This window comes from Dama dama, chromosome 11 (genome assembly GCF_033118175.1).
Source record: "Dama dama isolate Ldn47 chromosome 11, ASM3311817v1, whole genome shotgun sequence".
Lineage (NCBI taxonomy): Eukaryota > Metazoa > Chordata > Mammalia > Artiodactyla > Cervidae > Dama > Dama dama.
In genome coordinates this window covers 12,359,346-12,385,370 of record NC_083691.1, presented here as the reverse complement: position 1 = coordinate 12,385,370, position 26,025 = coordinate 12,359,346, and the positions used below count along the sequence as shown (strand labels likewise).

General features: G+C 38.0%; 1 protein-coding gene across 5 annotated transcripts in view; it reads right to left on the bottom strand.

Annotated features, from left to right (window-relative positions):
* Nucleotides 1-26,025, bottom strand: part of STRBP (spermatid perinuclear RNA binding protein) — a 136,741-nt gene that overhangs the window by 45,732 nt on the left and 64,984 nt on the right. For 4 of the 5 annotated variants that reach the window (XM_061154696.1, XM_061154701.1, XM_061154699.1 and 1 more), the window contains exons 2-5: nt 18,014-18,181; nt 15,563-15,783; nt 8,531-8,696; nt 4,874-5,018 (exon numbers count right to left, since the gene is read on the bottom strand). In XM_061154696.1, coding sequence (XP_061010679.1) covers nt 4,874-5,018; nt 8,531-8,696; nt 15,563-15,783; nt 18,014-18,016 — 535 coding nt within the window. In that variant the 5' untranslated portion in view covers nt 18,017-18,181. The remainder of the gene's footprint in view (nt 1-4,873; nt 5,019-8,530; nt 8,697-15,562; nt 15,784-18,013; nt 18,182-26,025) is intronic. The other variant, XM_061154700.1, reaches the window with a different exon arrangement.

The following is a 26,025-nucleotide window of genomic DNA, read 5'->3' as shown; positions in this document are numbered from 1 at the left end:
ATCAATGGGTATTTAACAGTTTAACTCTTTATGTTTACTACTTCAAACGTATTATTACACATTATTCTCATTGTAAATTCAAGGCACTTTGAGTAGATGAGTTTGTGCTGTGACTTTTTGTTTACTAAACTAAGTAACTACCACTGTTTACTAATCACTGTTTGTGCTGGGTATTGTACGGGTCATATTATTATATAAATTCCCTCAAACAACTTTCTAAAGTATTCATTACCCACATTTTGAAGTGAAGAAATATGTCCAAGGCACACAGTAATAGTTAATGGAGTTAAAGGTCAAACACTTGGCTGCCACCAAGGTCTATGTTCTTTTCCCGATGCCTTCTTTAGCAGGAAGCATGTAGTAATGCATGTATGTGTGCATATTAGGCCGCTTCAGTCTGCCTGATCCTTTGGGACCCCATGGACTGTATCCTGCCAATGTCCTCTGTCAATGGGATTCTCCAGGCAAGAATACTGAAGTAGGTTGCCATGCCCTCCTCCAGAGGATCTTCCCGACACAGGGATCGAACCCATGTCTCTTATTATGTCTCCTGCATTGGCAGGAGGATTCTTCACCATTACCGCCACCTGGGAAGCCCCATATAGTTATGGGGAACGGTTATTCTACAGGGCCCTCAAGTAAAGAGTTAGAATATAGAAAGAAGGCTGACAGCATAGGAGGACTCTTACCTGTGAAACAGTAAACAATACCAAAGAAATTCACTATAGTCTGGCCACTGAAAATCTAAACAGCAATGTGAAACGAGTAATTAGCTAGCCACTTCTGCAGAGACAACACTGAGAAGAAAAGTGTGTGCTCTCACCAGATTCAGTCCTCCAGTTCTGCCTGCTCTCAGACATTTCCCCCTTTTCTTGATTTTGCCCAAATATGTCACAAGGCAAGAGAAACACATGAGGTATATACTGTGAACAGCCTGTTTGTTCTACGGGAGAAGAGAAGTTGAGATTCTGCAGGAAAATCTCTCCCCAAAAAGTATTTACAATGCGAACTTTTTTAAACGTTGAGAAAGAAAATGAGTGCATATTTTTTTTAAAGAGATTTCTCTCAAACTTAGAAATTCCTGGAACGTAAATGAATCTGTACTTTCACCCCATGCAGCTGAAAAGAACTGCGTCAAGGCAAGAGTAGTAACCTGGTATGATGAAAGAAATCCTATAGAACTGTACAGCCCAGTTTACACTGGATCCTCAAAGTTACCCAATAATAACACAAAACTGCTAGCACAGATCTAAAAACTTCAACAAAGTCCAAGTTAGACAAAACGAGCAAATTATGAGAGATAACAGGTGAGTTGGCAGGGCTGTGAGGTTAAGGAAAACAGCAAAGCAAATCTTGCTGCCATTCAAAAGGAGAGGAAGTAACATGTGTAAAGTATTAGATTCAATTTGATTCTTTCATCTTATCTGATCCCACGCAATTATGTTAACATCAGCTGATGAGATTGAGCTTATAAAGAGGTCTTGGAATCCTTTAATAACCCGAACACCTTGAACAGACTGTGACTCTCCTCAGTTCAGTTCAGTAGCTCAGTCGTGTCCAACTCTGCGACCCCATGAATCGCAGCACGCCAGGCCTCCCTGTCGGTCACCAACTCCCACAGTTTACTCAAACTCATGTCCAACAAGTCGGTGACGCCATCCAGTCATCTCATCCTCTGTCATCCCCTTCTCCTCCTGCCCTCAATCCCTCCCAGCATCAGGGTCTTTTCCAATGAGTCAACTCTTCACATGAGGTGGCCAAAGTATTGGAGTTTCAGCTTCAGCATCAGTCCTTCCAATGAACACCCAGGACTGATCTCCTTCAAGATGGACTGGTTGGATCTCCTTGCAGTCCAAGGGACTCTCAAGAGTCTTCTCCAACACCGTAGTTCAAAAGCATCAATTCTTCGGCACTCAGTTTTCTTCAGAGTCCAACTCTCATATCCATACATGACCAATGGAAAAACCATAGCCTTGACTAGACAGACCTTTGTTGGCAAAGTAATGTCTCTGCTTTTTAATATGCTGTCTAGGTTGGTCATAACTTTCCTTCCAAGGAGTAAGGGTCTTTTAATTTCATGGCTGCAGTCACCATCTGCAGTGATTTTGGAGCCCAGAAAAATAAAGTCAGCCACTGTTTCCACTGTTTCCCCATCTATTTGCCATGAAGTGATGGGACCAGGTACCATGATCTTAGTTTTCTGAATGTTGAGCTTTAAGCCAACTTTTTCACTCTCCTCTTTCACTTTCATCAAGAGGCTTTTTAGTTCTTCTTCACTTTCTGCCATAAGGGTGGTGTCATCTGCATATCTGAGGTTATTGATAATTCTCCCAGCAATCTTGATTCCAGCTTGTGCTTCTTCCAGACCAGCGTTTCTCATGATGTACTCTGCATAGAAGTTAAATAAGCAGGGTGACAATATATAGCCTTGACGTACTCCTTTTCCTATTGGGAACCAGTCTGTTGTTCCATGTCCAGTTCTAACTGTTGCTTCCTGACCTGCATACAGGTTTCTCAAGAGGCAGGTCAGGTGGTCTGGTACTCCCATCTCCTTCAGAATTTTCCAGTTTATTGTGATCCACACAGTCAAAGGCTTTGGCATAGTCAATAAAGCAGAAATAAATGTTTTTCTGGAACTCTCTTGCTTTTTTGATGATCCAACAGATGTTGGCAATTTGATCTCTGGTTCCTCTGCCTTTTGTAAAACCAGCTGGAACATCTGGAAGTTCACGGTTCACGTATTGCTGAAGCCTGGCTTGGAGAATTTTGAGCATTACTTTACTAGCGTGTGAGATGAGTGCAGTTGTACGGTAGTTTGAGCATTCTTTGGCATTGCCTTTCTTTGGGATTAGAATGAAAACGGACCTTTTCCAGTCCTGTGGCCGCTGCTGAGTTTTCCATATTTGCTGTCATATTGAGAATAGCACTTTCACAGCATCATCTTTCAGGATCTGAAATAGCTCAACTGGAGCTATTCCATCACCTCCACTAGCTTTGTTCGTAGTGATGCTTTCTAAGGCCCACTTGACTTCACATTCCAGAATGTCTGACTCTAGATGACTCTCCTACTCTACTGCAAATTCCATTCTGCAATAACTAGTCTTCTAGTAAGGGTATAACGTACTAAGATCTGTTTTCAGGTCCTCTGAACCTAGTTATAAAGGCAAGAGACTAAGCTTAGAGTTATCACTGAAACCTTAAAATCCCATGTAAGTGCACAAAACCATGGAGGGAAAGAAGCCTGTTGTTCTCAAGACTTTCAAAGTAACTGGAGAGATGTCTCCAGCTGCAAACAAACATTATTTAGTCTCTGGCAACTTCAAATCTAGACAAATCTAGCCTCTGGCAACTTCAGTCATCTTCTCATCTCTCTATACTCAAAGAATTTTTAATAATATCTATAACTATACTTAGAAAAGGTTAGTTTTACACTAGAGGGTCAAGTAGAACACAGCTTACCAGAATTAACAGAATTATCTTGATACTTCAGAAATCATTTTATAGTTCTACAGTTAATGATGAACTGTAAAACTGTTAAAGAAATTAAGCCATTTAAGATTGGTTCTTCAGAGGTGTTAGAGATACTATATACAGCCCCAAAGAAAAAGTACAGGGATAAACCCAATTACAGAGTGGATGTACTTTAATTTTAAACTATGATTCATAAATGTACCTAGTTTATATCTGTTGGGTATGATATAGCTGATTTTAGTACTCCCAAGATTTCTTTAAAAAGGAAGTCTATCACTTTTACTTTAAGAAATCCTATGAGTCATGTCTGCAAAACTTGAAATTCTAACATCTCTGGTAAAATGTGTCTTTTTCTTCTTTTATCATCAACTTGAAATAAATTAAGAAACTGACCAATACTTCTTGCTGCACTGGTATTTCAGGTAGGGGAGTAAGCAATGGAACTTGCTGAATATCTAGTGATGAAAAACAGCAACAGGGAGTCCTCGTTGACCCAGTTAGGCCACAATGCCTCTAAATTGTCATAAGAGAGAGAGGCCAGTTGGTCAAAGGTCTAACACAGAAGAAATAGCACATGGCAAGTTTCTAGACACAGGACTAAGAGGCAGAAACAAGCTGATGTGAAAGGATAAAAATATCAAAAAAGAAATCCAGCTCCAACAGTACTTCTTAAAACGGAATAGATTTCTCACTCCACTTTTATTTGATGGCATTGCTAGGCAGAAATTCTTTTTAACTTCAGAAAAAAGTCAGATTAAAATCAAATTCCCACATATATAAAATCCTAAATGTTAACAGGATCACACACCTCCTAGAAAAAAATTTTTACTAGATTATTTAAAAAAAAAAAAAAAAGAAAAAGCTCCCAAATTTATCTCTCTTGCATTACAAAACACTTAGGCAATTAGATAAAGCATAACTCTTAAAAAATTATGGAGTTACTACAAGTAAATTTGAAAACAGTAGGGTTTTGAACCACACTTAACCCTAAAATCAGACCTAATAACTAAGCTACCCAGAATAGGTTAGCTGATACCAATAGCAATGCAAAACTAGACAAAGGAAAACAGAACACCGAAACAGTATAAAAATCAAAGTGGATTTAAAACCAACATAAGCATAGGTTTCTTTGAATTAACATATTTTACGTTTTGAATATAAATATTTTTGCAAAATACAGAGGTTATGTATGAATAAATCTGTTTAAAATACTATGAGTGGCATAAAACAAAAGACAGATTACTTCTTAAATCCATTGAACATAATTAGTATGCAGCATTTAAGAGAGGTCTTATGTGAACAAAACAAATATATATTTGTATATACACATCTATGTCTCTCTATATATACATATACATACATACATACATATATACATATACATATATATACACATGTGTACCTCCATCCTTCTTCTCCAATTCGTCTCTAATTAGAGGGGAAGTAAGTATCACCTTCAAAGTTAGCGTGGGTTCTTTTGTATTCCGAATTATAATAGATGCCTCATCTACACATTGTTCCACTTGATATTTCTCTTCTGTGAGTTTCTGAAAGTCACCAAGATTTCAAAAACAGCCAATTAATTAAAATTTCAAAAAATGAATGACTCCCCCTTAGTCTTAGTTTTCAAAAGTTATTAACGATTAGTTTTTACTGTTCTGAAAGAGGAACTAATCTTTAACTAGTTCTTTAGGGTGGAAGTAACATTTCTCTCTCCCAACTTACTGGCGAATCCCTTCTCCGTCCCTCAAAAAGCAACCACAAGGTCAATCATCTATTCAATTATTAAAGAATATTTAAAATCATTCTAATATTTGAAAGTGAAAGTTACCAAAAGTATCATGATACAACAAAAGGTAAATTATTGTTCTTGAAATTATTACAAAGGACTTATACAGCATAATAAGTTGCTGGGAATGCTCTCTAAACCAACACCTTTTTTTTTTTTAAAGAAGAAAAATCTTTATTTTTGATAGGACAACCTAAACAGGAATTCCTACTTGCTAGTAAAGATTTATAAATATAAGATTACATAATCTTGATTATGTAGATTTTTAAAGAAAATCAAGTAAGAATGAATGAAAAAGGATCTCTGCACAATCACTCATCAGGAAAAAGGTTAATATAAACAAGTAGCTAACTTCCCTTCTCTAACAAGAGGTGTCAGAGATCATTCCAGTGAGACCTTCTCTGGGACAAGTCATCTGACATCCACATGGAAATGTTCACTGCTTCTTTTAACAAACAATTATACAAAAAATTATCACCAACTAGGATTGCTTTTAAGTATACATTTAATGTATAACGATACATTAAATATATAGTTTAGTAAGTTACACAGGGCCTTTCCTGGTGGTAAAATTTAATGTATTACCTAACATAAATAGTTGAACAGAAACACTACTGGGTCTCTCTAACTCAACAACTGTGCATTAAAGGAACTCAAAGTCATTTATATAAGAATAGCATTTTACCATTAAACATCCCCCAAAAGATAGAAAACTGAAAATTCATTACCCTAATTTTGAACAGAGGAAACCAATAAAGGGAAAGGCCACACAGTGGCTGGAAAAACCAGAACCAGAGTATAGAGAAAAAGCAGAAAACTGCTCCATTCACTTTGCATAAGAGCAGGAAAGATGTTTCAGAGAAAAAGCAAAGTCAGTTTTTCAACTGTACATGCAGATCACTCTATGAGACACATTCAAAGTAATGAAATATGATATGAGTGTTGGGCTACACTAATTCTAAGTGACTCTGGTTTTGGTCGTCCTTCTCCTTCCTCTGCTCAAGGAAGTTCTAAAATGATCCTAGAAAAGAGTACATAGAGAAAAGGTCTGAAACAATCCCAATTAAGGTACCCTGATAACTCAAAATTTTGCTATGATAAGTGCTCAGGGAAAAGGTTTTTAACTCACAAGAAAATAAGTTCATATAGTATCAGAGATTGGTTTTCCAAACGAACACCAAGAAAAAGGAGTAGGCAGGGAATAAATGCAAAAATCCCATTTAAAATTATTTTCTGAAACATTTTTGTATTAATAATAAGATGTCCATGCTTGTGTGTACATATGAAGGCACAGCAAATGTGTACATGTACACAAACTAATATAAAGTGGGTGCACAATTACATCCCCATTTATTTGGGTACCTCTACCCAAACAGCTGCAGTCATGGATCCAACCATGGCACAAAGCAGCTGGTTTCACTGCTGGATAACTCTATTAGCTATGTTAAATTCAGATATGTTTCTTAAAATGTCCACCACTGGTCTTAAGAGTTCAGGCCACTTTCGCCTTCCCCAAGAAGCTCTTCAAAGATCTGAAGATACCTGTATCTTTTTTCAGCTTCTCTAGGTTAAAAAGCCCTAGTCTCTTCAAATTTGAAACAGTTTACCAGTCTGCATACCCTCCCAGGCCCTTCCCTCAAACACTTACTAGCCTGACAAAAAGTTTAAAACTGTGGTGCCCAGAAATAGAAAATACAGAGTTCACACAGTTGTGAACTACAGAGAAAGCTCTATTAGTACAACTGAAGCTCCAATTTCCTGTATCTTCAATACTGAGAAATACAACAGATCTTCAATTTCTTATAGCTCTGATTCTCAACCCTTTTTCCACCCTGACACATCTAAAACTATGACTACTCATATAAAAGAGAACTCACTAAAGAAAACAGAAAAGGGGGTGAGATGGTTGGGAAAGCCTCCATATGTCCAACCCTTTGCTTATTACTCTAGTACAGATTTAAGAATAACAATGTTCACTATAATAAAAGCAGAAATAAAGATTAAACTCTAAAACAATAAAAAAAAAAAAAGGAAAAAAGATGGATTTTACAACATTAACATTCTAGTAACAAAAAGTATAGTCAGAAACTCGTTATTGAACTTTCTTTACTGAACTCCATGTTGCTTACCACTCTCCCTTCTCAAATAATCACATAACCATTTAAAAAGTCTTTAATCTTTTAAATCTTTCTTTAAAAGAAATGAATTTAACCCTTGAAAGAACAGAAACTTTCCTTCAATCAGAACTGAAAATGGGAAAATCAAATATATTTTGTTCAGTCACTTAGTGTTAAGAGCTAAAAATGATTTTTTTTAAAGTGCTCCAGAAATTAATAAAGGGTAATGTGTCAACAAGTAACACAAATTTGAGTGCCAGGAATGGCAGATTAAAGTCAGGAAGATGCTTCTGAAAATCAGTTGGTGGATATGAAAGAAAATGATCCAGTAACAAAGCTAATAAAGACAAATTTAGAATTCATGTTACTTTGGGGGAAAAAAGGTCTCCACAGAAGAAATACAAATAAAACCAACTACAAAAAAAGAGAGCATTCAACAACTCACAGTTCAACCTTGTGTACTGATATCTATTTATGCAACATGGATTGAAGGACTAACTGATATAAAATCATCAAAAAGATATAATCTAATTATACCAAAGGTAACACATCTGAAAATGAAAGGTGATCATAGTTTTCAACTGACCCTTGGAGCAGACTGGCAGAGCAGGTCCTAAAGTGACCACAGCCCTGGACCAACCAGCTGCCTTCAACCCTGAGGAGCCGTCAGCCTCCAGCAGCATCCTCCAGGGCACAAGACAACAGTAAAATTCTCTAAATGCATCCCAATGTGAAAAAGGCTTGAAAACAAGGAATTAATAGTGAATTTCTATTAAAAGAATGAATGAATGAAATTAAATTAACAGTCTTCAATTTAAAAAAATAGCATCTATGAAAGTTTCCAGTTGCCCAGGCTCTTTTTGTTCTTTTCCACCCTATATCAAACCTTCTGGAGAGTTTTATAATGCTGAGAGGCCTATTCTGGAAAACATGAAAACTCTCAGCAAGATACATCTAAAAAATTTAAGACTGTACTTTGAATATTAATCACCAGAAGTTTGCCTTAGATGTGATGGATGATGCACAGACCCAGAGTAGCCATATGTACCTACCTTTTACTGTTATCAATTTCTTTTTATTAAATTAATGAAGATCACTACCTATTTTTACCTTTTCACAAATTCTCCTAGAAGCACAATTAAACTGTACTCACCTGAATCTGAATAGGAAGATTATCTTTGACTGTATTTAACAGGGTCTCTGTGGGTTTGTCTTTGCACATTAAAACCAGCTCCAAGTCCATGTCATCTTTAATCAGCAAGCCTTTTGCAACCAGGCCAATCCTCATTACACCACACAATGTCCGACCACCTTGATCCCTAAAAATAGAAGTCTGAATGATTACTTTCACAGCCTACTTCTGAAACTATAACTTAATCATCACTTGGCTTTCTGGCTATCCATAAGAATTGATAAGGGAGAACATAAATCCAGAAATCCAAAATTCCACAAAATTAAGTCTCAGATTTAAGGTTCATAAACTATCTTACACAAAGAACCAATAGGGAGACTGTTTCAAATGATACATCTCTCAATTCTTTATTAAATCTATATTGCTTAGGAAAATCCAAAAATACTGTATCCCCTTAAATATCTTTTCAATTATTCAAACTTCCTCCTTTTAATTAGCAATTGAAGAATTGTGAGAAACATGAACACCATGGCATACTAAGAAAGAGCATCAGAGTGGAAATGAAAAGACCTGACCTCTGCTCCGAACAGTGCCTTCTGGCTCAGTATCTGTAACTGTAAAATGGCTATTGGCTGGATAAGCCTTAGCTCTCTCCTTGTAGCTACAGCATTCTAGGAATCCATAAAAGTTTATGAGGAAAACAGAATAATGTGATAAAAGTGAAGAGCTGAGGAACCCAAAGATGATCTGCCAACACACACATTCCAAATCCAGTGGCAACCAGAAGAATGAACATTAAAAGAATATCAAGTCATGCATGGTGCATAAGAATAACATTAATATCTATCCTTGACTTTAATACCTAAAGTTTATTAGTTCATTTCCCTCAATTACAAATGAAAATGTTAACTAAACTTAATGGTCATTCAACAAGTAAGCAAGTAAAAAAAAAAAAGTAAGCAACTGTTTGACTATGGAGAACATACTCCAAATTCTCCTGCTTCAGAGGCTCAACACTGCAGATTAAGTACAAAAGCTGTTTAAAACCTGCTTAAGAAGGAAGACAAATGTGATATTTGAGAACAAACTGCATGCCACAAATCTCATTTAGACCTAACAAAGAGCCTGCATTTGAAAGACAAGGAATGAGAATCTCAAAACTGGTGATTAATTGTTCAAGTTCACAGAGAGTAAAATGGTGCTGCAGTCCATGGGGTCGTACAGAGTTGGACAGGACTGAACAAGTGAACAACAAGATTCAAACTCAAGTTGATTTGACCACAACACTCAAGCTTTTTACATTATTATGACTGCATCATAATTTCAGAAAAGAGAAAGGTCAAAATTAGAGACTTAAAAGGAAGGCAAACTTCAAGAGTGACTTCAGCAGAGTCATGATTTGGTTAAAGAGAAAAAAAGGTCATTCTAGCTGAGGGGAAAGAATCAGCAGAATTGAGTCCAAGTTAGCAGAGTTTGAAAATGAACTGGAGAAAAGAGAAACAGAACAGTGGCAATGGAAACAAGACAGGAAATCATAAATAACTCAGCCACGGCTCAGTGCCTGGCATACCTGAGAGAGTCAATAAACATTAAGCAATGAAAAACTATAAGGGTGGTACAAGTATAAAAAGAAATAAAAATCATTTTAAAGTAAACCAAATATAGGACATTATTTGATATTAAGAATAGCCTGTCATCTTTGATTATTTTTTCCTCTGTACTCCTGATCTTTCATCTTTCTCCCAAACCTAGTAACAGTTTATAAATTCTCCCCTCTTGAGTTCAGCTCAGTTCAGTCTCTCAGTCGTGTCCAACTCTTTGCCACCCCATGAATCGCAGCACGCCAGGCCTCCCTGTCGGTCACCAACTCCCACAGTTTACTCAAACTCATGTCCAACAAGTCGGTGACGCCATCCAGTCATCTCATCCTCTGTCATCCCCTTCTCCTCCTGCCCCCAATCCCTCCCAGCATCAGGGTCTTTTCCAATGAGTCAACTCTTCACATGAGGTGGCCAAAGTATTGGAGTTTCAGCTTCAGCATCAGTCCTTCCAATGAACACCCAGGACTGATCTCCTTCAAGATGGACTGGTTGGATCTCCTTGCAGTCCAAGGGACTCTCAAGAGTCTTCTCCAACACCGTAGTTCAAAAGCATCAATTCTTCGGCACTCAGTTTTCTTCAGAGTCCAACTCTCATATCCATACATGACCAATGGAAAAACCATAGCCTTGACTAGACAGACCTTTGTTGGCAAAGTAATGTCTCTGCTTTTTAATATGCTGTCTAGGTTGGTCATAACTTTCCTTCCAAGGAGTAAGGGTCTTTTAATTTCATGGCTGCAGTCACCAACCATCTGCAGTGATTTTGGAGCTCAAAAAAATAAAGTCTGATGCTGTTTCCACTGTCTCCCCATCTGTTTCCCATGAGGTGATGGGACCAGATGCCATGATCTTAGTTTTCTGAATGTTGAGCTTTAAGCCAACTTTTTCACTCTCCTCTTTCACTTTCATCAAGAGGCTTTTTAGTTCTTCACTTTCTGCCATAAGGGTGGTGTCATCTGCATATCTGAGGTTATTGATATTTCTCCCAGCAACCTTGATTCCAGCTTGTGCTTCTTCCAGACCAGCGTTTCTCATGATGTACTCTGCATAGAAGTTAAATAAGCAGGGTGACAATATATAGCCTTGACGTACTCCTTTTCCTATTGGGAACCAGTCTGTTGTTCCATGTCCAGTTCTAACTGTTGCTTCCTGACCTGCATATAGGTTTCTCAAGAGGCAGGTCAGGTGGTCTGGTACTCCCATCTCCTTCAGAATTTTCCAGTTTATTGTGATCCACACAGTCAAAGGCTTTGGCATAGTCAATAAAGCAGAAATAGATGTTTTTCTGGAACTCTCTTGCTTTTTTGATGATCCAACAGATGTTGGCAATTTGATCTCTGGTTCCTCGGCCTTTTCTAAAACCAGCTTTAACATCTGGACGTTCTCGGTTCACAAGTTGCTGAAGCCTGGCTTGGAGAATTTTGAGCATTACTTTATTAGCGTGTGAGATGAGTGCAATTGTGCGGTAGTTTGAGCATTCTTTGGGATTGCCTTTCTTAGGGATTAGAATGAAAACGGACCTTTTCCAGTCCTGTGGCCACTGCTGAGTTTTCCAAATTTGCTGACATATTGAGTGCAGCACTTTCACAGCATCATCTTTCAGGATCTGAAATAGCTCAATTATTAAAAAATTAAATTTAAATTAAATTTAAAAAAATTAAACTAAAATTCCATCACATCCACTCACTTTGTTCGTAGTGATGCTTTCTAAGGCCCACTTGACTTCACATTCCAGGATGTCTGGCTCTAGGTGAGTGATCACACCATTGTGATTATCTAGGTCGTGAAAATCTTTTTTGTACAAATCTTCTGTGTATTCTTGCCACCTCTTCTTAATATCTTCTGCTTCTTCTGTTAGGTCCATACCATTTCTGTCCTTTATTGAGCCCATTTTTGCATGAAATGTTCCCTTGGTATCTCTTAATTTTCTTGAAGAGATCTCTAGTCTTTCCCATTCTGTTGTTTTCCTCTAGTTCTTTGCATTGATCACTGAGGAAGGCTTTCTTATCTCTCCTGGCTATTCTCTGGAACTCTGCATTAAAATGGGAATATCTTTCCTTTTCTCCTTTGCTTTTAGCTTCTCTTCGTTTCACAGCTATTTGTAAGGCCTCCTCAGACAACCATTTTGCCTTTTTGCGTTTCTTTTCCATGGGGATGGTCTTGATCCCTGTCTCCTGTACAATGTCACGAACCTCCATCCATAGTTCATCAGGCTCTCTGTCTATCAGATCTAGTCCCTTAAATCTATTTCTCACTTCCACTGTATATTCATACTCTCAAACCCCTGCCTTCAAACTAGCTTCTTTTCAGGCTCTTACTACCTCTCACCTAAACGATCTCAATAACCACCTCTCCACTGGCCTGACTAAATTCCTAGCATCTCATCTACTGTATACAGTATGTTACAACCAGAACGGTCTTCCAAAAGCACAACAAGGATGGAACTCTGCCTGCTATTTTACTGGTGTCCCACTGAACACTTAGACATGGGCTTTATTGGGAAGCAATTTAGGAATCAGCATGACTTTTGTTTTGAATCCTGGATCTGCCACTTACTATATGACACTGGACAAATTACAAACTACTTGATTCTTTTGAGTCTATTTCTTCATTTGTTTAAAAAAAAAAGAAAAAAAACAATAGAGTAATACCTTCCTCCGAGTGGTACTGAGAATATCATTTATTAATAATTAGCATAAGTAATGAACTTCCCAGAGCATGGCATATATTATAGCTCAATAAAAAATAGCTATTATTCCTTATACAGCCCCAATACTTTTTCACACCTAGATCCTTGCTGAGATTTATTTTTTCTTCTACTTTCACTGCCTGACAAAACCCTACGCACTCTCTGGAGAGCCAACTGCAAGTGCTACCTCCTCTGTGAAGTTTTTTCTGACCCCAGATCCTGCACCTAGTCTTTCCCTGCTCTGTACTTTCACCTTTCGGTCATGGATAATCAAAGTGAAGATGTGAAGCAAAGTGGATGCGCATCCGACAGACTTGAATGTGAATCCTGACTCCACCACACACTCAGTGACCGTAAGCAAGGTAAATCTGTTATTGATTCTGAGTCACTCTTTCTTCATAACCAAATATGTAGCACTGGAAATTTAAGTAAAATGGGGGTGGAGGGCAGGCAACAGTAATAGAGACTAGCAGATTTGTTGTAAAATAATATGAAAAGTAATCTGATATAGTAATTGGCACTCAATAAATAGTAGATGTTATTAACTAGCCCTTATTAGCTTGCTTATTACATTCCATACCATAACTTGGTCTTACCATGTAGAAGACAGCAAGACTAAGCAGAGAAACTAAGTCCTAATTCAGTTCTAAATTTTAATAATGAATTTGAATATGAGGTATTATAAAGCAAGTGACCCCAATACAGGGAATTAATTAAAATTAAGCTAAATATTTAATATTTCTCAAATACAAATAGTGGGAACTTGTGAGTCAGTTTGTAAAGAGATAAAACACGAGCATACAGGTAAAAGCTGTCTAACAGTGCCTGGCAATAGAAGGTGCTTAATAAATACAAGCAAGCCCTCCCTGTCTCTGGGCCCTCTGCAGTGCTTAGCACACACCAGGAACATAATTCGTGTCTATGACCACAACAGCTCTGTATGGAAGCCATGCCTGCCTCTATAGGGACACAATCATTCTACACCTTAAGCTCTACCACACGGGAATAATCACACCCAAGGGCTCAACCCAGGAATGTTTTACAAACTGCAAACACTTTACAGAGTCCATACAACACTACTTCAAAATTCAAACCAAGCACACAGTACATTATGTGTTAAACACCTTGACAACTCAGCGACCTGATCCAGTTCAGCAAGTGTCTACTGGAGCACTTTCCAAGAGTTTGTTCAGCCTTGACAGCAAAGAGATGTATTTAAAAGGACTAACTTCGCTGAAAAATACTTAGAAATAGTAAAAACAGCAAATCATAGAAGTTTTACCATAAAAAATGGTATAAACACATTCCGACGTGCAACTTAAACACGCAATGCAGGAATTCCCTAGGGATCCAGTTGTTAAGACTCGGCACTTTCACTGCCGTGGCCCAGGTTCAATTCCTGGTTTGAGAACTAAGATTACACAAGCCCTGCAGTGTGGCCAATCAGTTAATCTATAAGTAAGGAATTTATGACTATTTAACTTGCGCAGGGACTGAGATACAAAGAGCTTTATTACTGGATGATACTACTAATTACCAATTAACTGTATATTTTGACAGTATCTTTTTTAAACTCATCATATGCAAGAAAAAATGAATTCCTGCCAAGAAACTTCAAGCTGACAAATCTATGCTAATATATATATTACCTGTAATAAGCTAACAAAGTCAAGAAAATATAATCTTCAGCTGAAAACGGATACTGATTTTCTTTCATCTGAAGATGGAAAGGTTACACTATCTTTCAGTTAAAGAAATAGATTTATCAATACTTTCCCACTATTCTTTATCTATTTATTACACTGATTAAGAATTGAAAGGCTGAGAAAAAAATTCTATAACTTCTATCCTCAATTTACCAGTTGTAGTCGGGAAGATCCCCTGAAGAAGGAAATGGCAACCCACTCCAGTACTCTTGCCTGGAAAATCCCATGGACAGAGGAGGCCTGTAGGCTACAGTCCATGTGGTCGCAAAGAGTCCGACACGACTGAGCAATTTTAATAACTAATAACTAGTCAAAATAAATGTTCTTAATCCTACTAATACAATGCAGTCAAATGAGCTTCATCTTTCAAAGTAAACTATATTCTTACTCCAATCATAGTGACATTGCTCAAAACAGTAACTCTAAGTTTAGCAAGGCATAAATGGTTTCCTAGTTCTCACTCAGCTTCATCTCACTCCTGCTGCAGCACTGGGAGCACTGCTGTAGTAGCTGAAGGGTTTGGCTCCCACTAGGCCAGTATTCATTCAATACCCAATGAGCATGTACTACGTGCAAGACACTACACTGGATCCTGGGAGTCAACAAGGAAGATGCAGTTAAAAATACCTTTGGAGGACATTCTCCTGCACTCTGTCTTCTACATCAGGCTTTTTAAACACCTGAAAAAATGACATTTTACGACTTCCCCAGAGACCAAAAAAAAAATAGTGTTTATTTCTGAATTTAGGAAACTAAACCAACACATGAAAAAGATGACATGTCACAATCTCTAAAACAGAGGTTTTTTAAAGGGCTTGTATCCCTTTTTAAAGGGATCCTGAACAGCTCTCTCCCGTTTCTCTGATCAAATCATTATTCTTCTACTGTCCCTTCAAATTTAACTCAGAAAAATCCCACATTTACTTCCTTGTTTAAAGTCATATAAATGAGAAAACCCAAAGAATACCATATACCAAGTGTAACCCAGTGAGATGGGACCCTGGACTTATCTGGGCACTACAAGAAAAGTGTCACACAAAGGTCAGGTCACACTTACTTGGAATAGGTGTCTACGGCCTCTTCCTTCTTTACTTCTGTCTCACCCTCTGCTTTTGTGCCTTTACTTGTTTCATCCAGCCAATCTGAGACATGTTTAAGAGCACACTCAACAGTAGATACCATATTCTGAACAGCTTCAAGTTCCTCCGGAGATGGATAAATTGTCGAATGTTTCACCATAACATGGCGATCATCATTGGCAAAAGATCTGATAGATCTCTGTCAGAAGATGAAAGAAAACTATTACTTTGATAAAAGAAATGGTACCTGAAAAGGATGACTTACAAATATATTTTAGTCAAGTCACAGCTAATAACTGTTGTGATTAGCTATGTCAAACTGTTGTGAAACAGTTAACATTGAGACAACAAAAAAACTGCTCAAGAAAGGAAGTAAAAACCCATCCTACTGAACGCCACACCAGAAAATCTTAAACCTTTCATTCATGTTTTAGAAAAGTTCACACACGTCACATTCAGTATTATGTATTTTCCACCTTTTAGCTGAATAGACGTGTTTTCAATATCACATCAAAAAAGGTCATCCATATCACACATCACTGGCAAGAAACAGACACTTCCTAGTTTCGGCAGAGTATCTAGAAATGCATGCTGGTGACTCATGATACCCAGTCACTCCTTTCCAAACTGCTGAATACTTCTGCACTTTGAAAAGTTGAGATTTTGTAATATAATAATACAAAATACAAAGCTATGTGTGAACAAGACAGTAAAACTATGGGCCACATCAGAATATTACTTATTATTTGGCATTCAAACCTTTGGTGTGATGCTTTAATTTTTAAAATAGATTAATAGGAGATATCCCAGCTTCCAAAATGGGGAAAATAAATATTGTAAAAGAATTAATTTCCCAAACTAATTTACAAATATGTACACATTCTCAATCAAAATTCCCTCAAGATAGATTCATTTTAGTACTTCACAAAAATAATTTTAAAGCTCATGGGGGCAAAGGGAGGGATCAATGACAGCATTAAGAACTATTCTACAAAGGTGGATGGGTGGTACCATTATGCTAAAATAAAATATCAAAAATTTAAAAAGCAATAATTAAAATGACATGCTGGCCCAGAAATCAGTAGAGCAGATTACCACCTAGAAATAGAATGAATTTCATGAAAATTTAATAGAATAGATCCTTCACACTCATGAGTCACACATCCAAAAACCTTTGAATATCTCCAAATTTACAAATACCATGAAGACACTTGTACCACTACACAGCAAAATGAACAAGCTACATTTAAAATGAATAAACTAGGAAAAGAATTTTCACCAACTATGACAAGTAATATATAAAAAGTATTTGTTTAAGCAGTAAGAATATCTAGACTGCAATAGATAAATAAGCTGAAGAGGCAAATAATTCATTTCATATCGGAAGAAACACAAGTTATAGTGTCATTCATCACAGCTCACCATAAAACTAAGTGACAGAGAAAATCCATCCCAAGTTAAGTTTTCCCCACCATTCACAATTAAAATATTAGTAGAGTTCCTTCTTTAGAGAGCAAGTCAACTAAGTTGCCAGAACAAACCCTAGAACAAATTTCTTTTAATAAAATCTTTCTTAAAGAAATACCTTCAAAAAAAAAAAAAAGAAATACCTTCAGACTTGCTAAACAACATATTTCAAAAACACATGATTAATATTTTGTGCTTTTCCCCACACGTATCTTTTTTAAGCCTTTTCTCACTAAAACTTAGGGGGGAAAAATCACATATCCTTCAGAACCAAAATGCAAGGCAAAAAAATTCAGCATATTTTACCAATCAAAAAATTAGGCAGGAAAGGTTAGATGACCTCATCTAATATCTCAAATTCAATTTAAGTATGAACTTTCCACAAAAACTAAGGTTTCCAGGATATTCAGTTCAGTATCCTCAATACAGTCAATATTTGACCTTATTATTTTAAAATCAAAAGCACATGAAAAGAAAAAAGGTGTCTTTTTCAGTTAAATACACACACATTTTACAAACTGCAAACCCTTCAAATCATTACTTAAAGAACTGGTTCAGGACTTTAAAACACTGAGCTTCAGGTAGTTCCGTTCAGTTCAGTTCAGTCGCTCAGTCAAGGATAGAGAAAAATTACGTAATTTCAAGTTCAAGGGCACCTTAGCCATTTGTATCAGTTTGCTAATACCAGTTTTATTAGAAAATATTATTTATGAGCACTCCCTCCTTTCTATTTAATAATTTATGGACTGCAGGCTCATGGGGCTCCATCTTGTGGTTTAAAGGGCTCGTAATAAATCAGAACTCATTCGCTTTGCTTAAATAGTAGAATGGCATCTTCAGCTGATGCACTGGAGCCAAAAATTAACACCACTGTTTTTACTTGCCTTCACTGTTAATAGTTTCAACTTTAAATGACTGAGCTCTTTGGTAACTAAATTAAGGAATTATAAATGATAACCTACCATGGTTTTCTATAGAATTTTAGCTTCTTCTTCCGATCCTTTCCCCTCTTTCTTGTCGTCTTCACTAGACACTGTTTTGTGTGACAGTACCTCCTCATAAGCCTGAGTCCCCTGATGGCTCAGAGTCAATATGGCAAAGATATCTGAAGGCTTGTTCTCTAGAGTACACTTGCAAGAGAAAAAGAAAAACAACTTTTCAAAAATGTTTATTTATGATTAGTTTCATATCAGAGGGTGAAACCCATAAACATATTACTGAATAAAACAGAACAATCTTTGTAGTGGAAAATTACTTATTTTAAACAAAAGCTAAAACATCCTTTGAAGGCCTGGGCCCAAGAGCCTAAGTGATATGACCAGAGAAATAACTCTCTTGGTAGCCACAAAGTGGCAGACGACTGACTTGTACTTAATGAGATGAATACATTAACAAACACAGATTTAGTAAAGAAATACAACCAGAAAATTTAATACTACTATTGGTGGGGGAAATGTTGCAATTAACCATGATATTTTCAACAGAAATTGGCATCAGTCAGGCCTATCTGAAAAGTAGATAAGGACACCTGGAAATATAACACCTTTGCTTGTAACCATGAGACTTTTCCATTTGACACTGCCATCAGACTCACAATACATGCTGGGACAACGTCTCTTCTTTCATCATTTCAGGCCTGGAATTCGGCCTGCTTTGTGGGCTCTCCTCTCCTAGCTCCCCAGAGGCTTCAGTGCCCTGTCAGCCTACATGCAGCGCTAGGCCACCCTGTTGGTATTCACCCAATCCTTAGTTCACTGCCCAGGAATGCCTGTCACCAGAATCCCAAGCATATCTATGCCCAGAGGTCTAAGACTTATTCTATTACCCCTATGTTCCACTTTTATGAGACTTTATTCCAGGTAAGGTAAAAATAAGCTTTTCTGAACACTACTGAGGTCCTTATATACTACAAGCCAGCTGTAAATTTAAAAAAAAAAAGAAGAAAGAAAGGAAAACTAGAGACTATTAAAATAGAATATATACATTACATGACTATCAGGAGAAACACACACCAAAGAATACATAAACACCCACAAGAAACAGCTTCCTCTTCACCTCAGTGTTGTGTGTGTTGTGTGCTCAGTCGTGTCTGACTCCCTGCAGCCCCACGGACTGTAGCCCACCAGGCTCCTTTGTCCATGGAATTTTCCAGGCAAGAATACTTCCTTTAAATTTTCCCTTAAATAAGGAAATCCCCCTTTTACTTTTATCCACAATAATTTCCTAACAGTTACTCTCTTAAAGAAAAAAAGATCCTTTTTTAATTTTTAGGACCAGCAAAGTTAAATGTGACATTTAACTCTACCCAACACTACAAATGAAAAAAACAGATCCATATTCATAGTCAAATGATACTAAGTTGTGACCTACATGCAACACAATTCACATCTTATAACCAACTTCCCCGACTCTGACTTACAAAATCCACCTGAAATAAGCCAGTGAAGATTGAGTTTTTTAAGTTACCTAACAACTAATTATGGAAAGATTGACGGTAGGAGGAGAAGGGGACAACAAGATGAGATGACATCATCAACTCAATGGACATGAGTTTGAACAAACGCTGGGAGATAGTGAAGGACAGGGAAGCCCGGCATGCTGCTATGCATGGTGTTGCAAAGAGTCAGACACAACTAAGCGACTGAACAAAAACAACAGATGGAACTTATTTGATTACTCCATCTATCAAATCAAAGTAAAGAGGGAACATACATATACTGCAAATCACAGGGTCCTTTTATACAACAAAGTTAAGACACAAACTAAAACATGATCAATGGTAAGAGACATTTCAAAGACCACCCTGTCACTAGAATTTTATCTTTTGTATAAAGATCATAATATACTATTTAGAGTTTTTTGCATTTCCCATTTCCAACCTCACTCCATTCTAGAGGATTCAACCATTCAGTACTTGGTTGTGAATCCTGCAGCCAAAGCCTGCTGTACATTTACATGAGAACTGAAAACAAAATCCACAAGCTGCTCTCTATAAAAAGGTAAAACCAGTAAGTCAAACATATTATGAAAGTTGGTTGAAAACAGAAAAAGAGAGAAGAATGTATAAACTTGATGTAAAAGTAAAAAGTAAAAGTTGATGTAGTGGGACTTGCCTGGTGGTCTTGTGGTTTAAGAATCAACCTTGCAAAGCAGGGGATGCAGGTTTGGTCCCTGGTCAGGGAACTAAGATCTCACATAAAATGGAGCAACTAAGCCCATGTTCTGCAAGTACTGAGCCTGGGTGTTCTGCCCATGTGCCACAACTAAGAACAAATGCAACCAAATAAATCTTTTAAAAAAAAAAAAAAAGAAAAGCTGACATAGTGGAGAAATTATGGATCACCAATAGCATTTTTCAGTCATTAGTATGGAGAGTAAACACCCTACCCAAACATCAAGCTCTGGGCCCATATTTACCACTTTTATTCAACATAGTTTTGGAAATCCTAGCCACAGCTATCAGAGAAGAAAAAGAAATAAAGATAATTCAAACTGGAAAGGAACAAGTAATCCTGTCAATATCTGCAGATGGCATGGAAAAAAGCCTATACACATGGAAAAGCCTACACCCATCACCAGAAAACTATTTTGTTGTTCAGCCACTCAGTCATGCCCAGCTCACTGCAACCCCATGGACTGCAGCAACACCATGCCTCCCTGTCCTTCACCATCTCCCAGAGCTTGCTCAAACTCATGTCCACTGAGTTGGTGATGACATCCAACCATCTTTTTGGCTGTTGTCCCCTTCTCCTCCCGCCTTAGGGTCTTTTCCAGTGAGTCAACTCTTCACATTAGGTGGCCAAAGTACTGGAGCTTCAGTTTCAGCATTAGCCCTTCCAATGAATATTCAGGGTTGATATCCTTTAGGATAGACTGGTTTGACCTCCGTGCAGTCCAAGGAACTCAAGAGTCTTTTCCAACACCGCAGTTCAAAAGCATCAATTCTTCTGCACTCAGCCTTCTTATGGCCCAACTCTCAAATACAAACATGACTACTGGAAAAACCATAGACTTGACTATATATGACCTTTGCGGGCAAAGTGATGTCTCTGCTTTTTAATACACTGTCTAGGTTTGTCATTATTGTTCACTATATTAAAGATGGGCAAATATAAAATAAGAAAAAGACATCTCACTGATACACCAAGAGGATTAGTTTAAGATAAAGAGATTTACTAGTAAATACATACTTATTTATCATCTATTCTGTACTTGGTACTGTGCTTGATAGTACAGGGCATACGAAAATGAACCAATTGAGATACATTAAAACAAGAGCAAGTACATATAAATTCAATAATTCTTCCAAATCCCTTCAAATAAACTTTTCCTACATGGTGGCATTTTCTGTACAATAGTAACTTGAAAAAAAAAATACTGAATTTCAGTATTCTCCTCTGGAAATTTCCTTTTATTTTCTATATTAAAAAGGCACATATGAGAAAGCTAAACTGGAAAACCCATAAATTACAGAGACCTACTCCAAAAATCCAGCTTTTCATTCCTACCTGGAAACACCTATCATGATGGGAAAGTTCAATCCCACCACATCATTTGAAGCCTTGCAACACTGGGCACAGGCAAAAACGTCCCTACTCAATTAATAGTGTAAATAAAGATAGCAGGACAGCTGCACTCCTAACATAAAATGCACTGCGCAAGCCAGCTAAGTCAATCAGAAAGCTTTCTGAACACTTACTATCAGGGAACAGATGGAAAAGATGTTATCAAGTAACCCATTCAAGGAAGTGGTAACGAGAAAACACATCTCCTCACTGAAGGCACACACGCTAGCCCTTCCCCATTCCTGACAACAGGGACAGAATGAGAGAGCTGTACCCACCAGTCAGATGACTCATTTGGTTAAAGAACCAATAATTCAGTGCATCTCAAGAAGTCTTCATTGAACATCTATAATAAGCCAGCCACTGCTCTAGGTGCTTAAATTGGATCAGTGAACAAAACGGACAAAAATTCCCACTCTTCTAAGTCCCAAGTGGGGGAAACAACCAAAACACAATAAATGTAAAAATAAGTAATCTAAACAGTATGTGAGAAAGTGTGAAGTGCTATGGGGAAGAAAGCAGGGGACAGCATAAATACGTGCAGATACTACACAGAGGAGGGTAGGATTATGGTTGGCCTTCATTGAGAAGCTGATGCCTGATAAACCTTGATGGGGAAAGGGCATGAGCCATGCAGAGATCTCAGGAATGAGTATTTCTGACAGGGGAAAAACAATGTGCCTGGTCAGATGGAGACACAACAAGGAGACCACTGTGGCTGGAAGGCTGAAGCGGGGTGCGTGAGGAGAGAAGGGCAGTGAGGACTGCGGGTGGAAGTAAGGGACCAGACCACACAAGGCAGAAGCTGGCAAACTTTTTCTTTAATGGACCAAATAAAAAGTACATTAGGCTTTGGAACCAGAAGGTCTCTAACCAACTCTGCCTCTGTAGTGCACATGTAGCCATAAGACAGTATGCAAACAATTGGGTGTGGCTGTATTCCAATTCAACTTTTATTTATAGGCACTGAAATTTCAACTTCATCTAATGTTCATGTCACAAAATACCACTTTTTTAACCATTTAGAAACATAAAAATCGTGCTCGCTTCAGCAGTACATATACTAAAAAAACATAAAAATCACTCTTAGCCCACAGCTCATACAAAAACAGGCAGCATATCAAAGTGGTCCCAGGGCCATAGTTTGTCAACTCCTAATACAGGAGATCTTTCTAGTCACTTTATGGCTTCTACTGAGTGAGGATTATGGCTTCTACTGAGTGAGACACCCTTAGACTGCTTTGAGTAGAGAAGGGACAATATTTGACTACGTCTTAAAAAGATCACTATGATTGCTATGTTGAAATACATAGTAAAGAGGGCAAGGGTGGAAGGAAGGGTGTATCACTAAGAGAGTTTAGCAATCAGAGTATGAATACATTCTTAAGGGAAAGATGGCAGGTCTTCGTAGTACAATGGATGCGGAGTGGGAGTGAAGTGGAGGCCTCAGGACTGATTTCAAGGTTTTTGGTTTGAGTAACTGAGTTATGGAAGGTGCATGCAGAAGAGGTTTTGGGATAAAGATCAGGAATTCAGTTTTGGACATGTTGAATTTGAGATAATTATTAGATAGCCAAGTGGGTAACTGGATATGAACCTAGAGTTGAGAAGAGAGGTCTAGATTAGGACACAAGTTTGGGGCTTTTCAGCATATAGGTAGTATGTAAAGCCACAAGATCACCAAAGGATGATGATTAATGAACATGGAAAAGGAAAAAGAGTCACAACTAGAATCAGTGAAGTGGCCTGAGAGACAGGAAAATGAAGACTATGCTGTTTGAAAGTCAAGTAAAGAAAACATAAATGAAGCAAGCTCCTGATATAGCATAAGAATGGAAATCCTGAGTCTCACTCCTTCTTTTACTACTAAGGATGTTTATAATTCAAAGATTTGAAAGTCTTGTACATTACTGTGTATCAGTTCAGTTCAGTCGCTCAGTCATGTCCGATTCTTTGCGACCTCATGAACCGCAGCATGCCAGGCCTCCCTGTCCATCATCAACTCCCGGAGTCCACCCAAACCCATGTCCATTGAATCGGTGATGCCATCCAACCATCTCATCCTCTGTCATCTCCTTCTCCTCCTGCCTTCAATCTTTCCCAGCATCAGGGTCTTTTCAAATGAGTCAGCTCTTCGCATCAGGTGGCAAAAGTATTGGAGTTTCAGCTTCAAAATCAGTCCTACCAATGAACACCCAGGACTGATATCCTTCAAGATGGACTGGTTGGATCTCCTTGCAGTCCAAGGGACTCTCAAGAGTCTTCTCCAACACCACAGTTCAAAAGCATCAATTCTTCGGCGCTCAGCTTTCTTTATAGTCCAACTCTCACATCCATACATGACCACTGGAAAAACCATAGCCTTGACGAGACAGACCTTTGTTGGCAAAGTAATGTCTCTGCTTTTTAATATGCTGTCTATGTCTAGGTTGGTCATAACTTTCCTTCCAAGGAGTAAGCGTCTTTTAATTTCATGGTTGCAGTCACCATCTGCAGTGATTTTGGAGCCCAGAAAAATTAAGTCAGCAACTGTTTCCACTGTTTCCCCATCTATTTGCCATGAAGTGATGGGACCGGATGCCATGATCTTAGTTTTCTGAATGTTGAGCTTTAAGCCAACTTTTTCACTCTCCTCCTTCACTTTCATCAAGAGGCTCTTTAGTTCTTCCTCACTTTCTGCCATAAGGGTGTTGTCATCTGCATATCTGAGGTTATTGATGTTTCTCCCAGCGATCTTGATCCCAGCTTGTGCTTCCTCCAGCCCAGCGTTTCTCATGATGTACTCTGCATAGAAGTTAAATAAGCAGGGTGACAATATACAGCCTTGACGTACTCCTTTTCCTATTTGGAACCAGTCTGTTGTTCCATGTTCAGTTCTAACTGTTGCTTCCTGACCTGCATACAGGTTTCTCAAGAGGCAGGTCAGGTGGTCTGACATTCCCATCTCTTTCAGAATTTTCCACAGTTTATTGTGATCCACACAGTCAAAGGCTTTGACATAGTCAATAAAGCAGAAATAGATGTTTTTCTGGAACTCTCTTGCTTTTTCAATGATCCAGCAGATGTTGACAATTTGATCTCCACTGTGCACAGTTTTGCCATGTTTTACTAGTTACAAGAATTAATCCTCTCCTAAACTCTTCTATCCCTGCTTCAGCCCATCTTTGGTGAAAACTCTGAGAACATCAAGCTCCCCTTTAAAACCTTCGATGACTACTCATTAGCTAAACAACTGGTACTCCACTGAGATACTGTCACCAAGGCCCTCCATAATACAACACAAATGCAATTCCGTCCCTGTCATTTCTCTCATCACTATAGTTCTAACCAAAAAGAAAGTAATGAATCTTCCCCAGAATACCATGCAATGTGCTAACACTAAGCTTCACAGTAACCCTTTTCCTTATCTAGACTGCAACCTCTGCTCCACCATGATCTGTCCTTGTTCCAGTCATCAAATGTCCATCTCAAATCTACCCTTCCAGGAAGCCTTACCCAATACTTGAGGTTAATATAATATCTTCCTTGAGTCATCCAGTCCTGTTTCAACTTCCTTTATGACACTTCTCTTACTCAGTTTTCATTATTTTTATCATAAGCTAATTAATGAAATTACTTACCTTTATCTCCACAGCATCCAGTACCATGCCCTGCACTCAGGAGAGGCTCAATAAAAATTTGAATTTAACCCTAGATTTCTTTTTCCTTAGAGAGAGCCATAACTTAGAAGCCTCCACCTGAAAGGTCACCTTCTCTTCCCACACATTTGCATGGCGGTCATCATTATAGTGACTTCCAGGGAATTTCAGACTCTTCTTCCATAAGCACAATTTCTACTATTTCTTTGACTTATTTCACCCATCTTGGATTAATCCTCCAAACCCTCTCCCACTCCTTCAGGACCTAATTACTACTTAGGTCACCTCTAACTCCTGGCATAATTTTTCGTAATTTCCATAACCAGATAGATGATCCTTCTAAAATTCTGAACTCTCCATTGCTTCTACTCCATTCCTCCCATGTTCTCATCTCCTTTCCTACCCCAGGTACCCACTCCCCACCAGGGCCCACAATCTGCTAACCCCAGCACTTTTCAGAGTCCCTCCACCCTTTGCATGCCCTCATTTTTGTCTTTATTCAATTGAAGTTACACAATCCATCATACATCACTCACTTTCACCAGCAATCCCCTTTGTTATCCTATCCTGGCAAAATCCCAACCCTTTTAACTATACCCCACCAGTAACACTGGAAAGGGGGGGGCGGGGGGCAGATCACACAGTAGTGTTTGTTTGCTTTTCCAAATTCATGACCTAACCTTAAAAGAAATAACCAACAGTTTCCAATCCAAGCAGGGGTGGTACTGCAACCTTCAGGGATTTACAAATGTGAGGTAAAGTGTTCTGGCT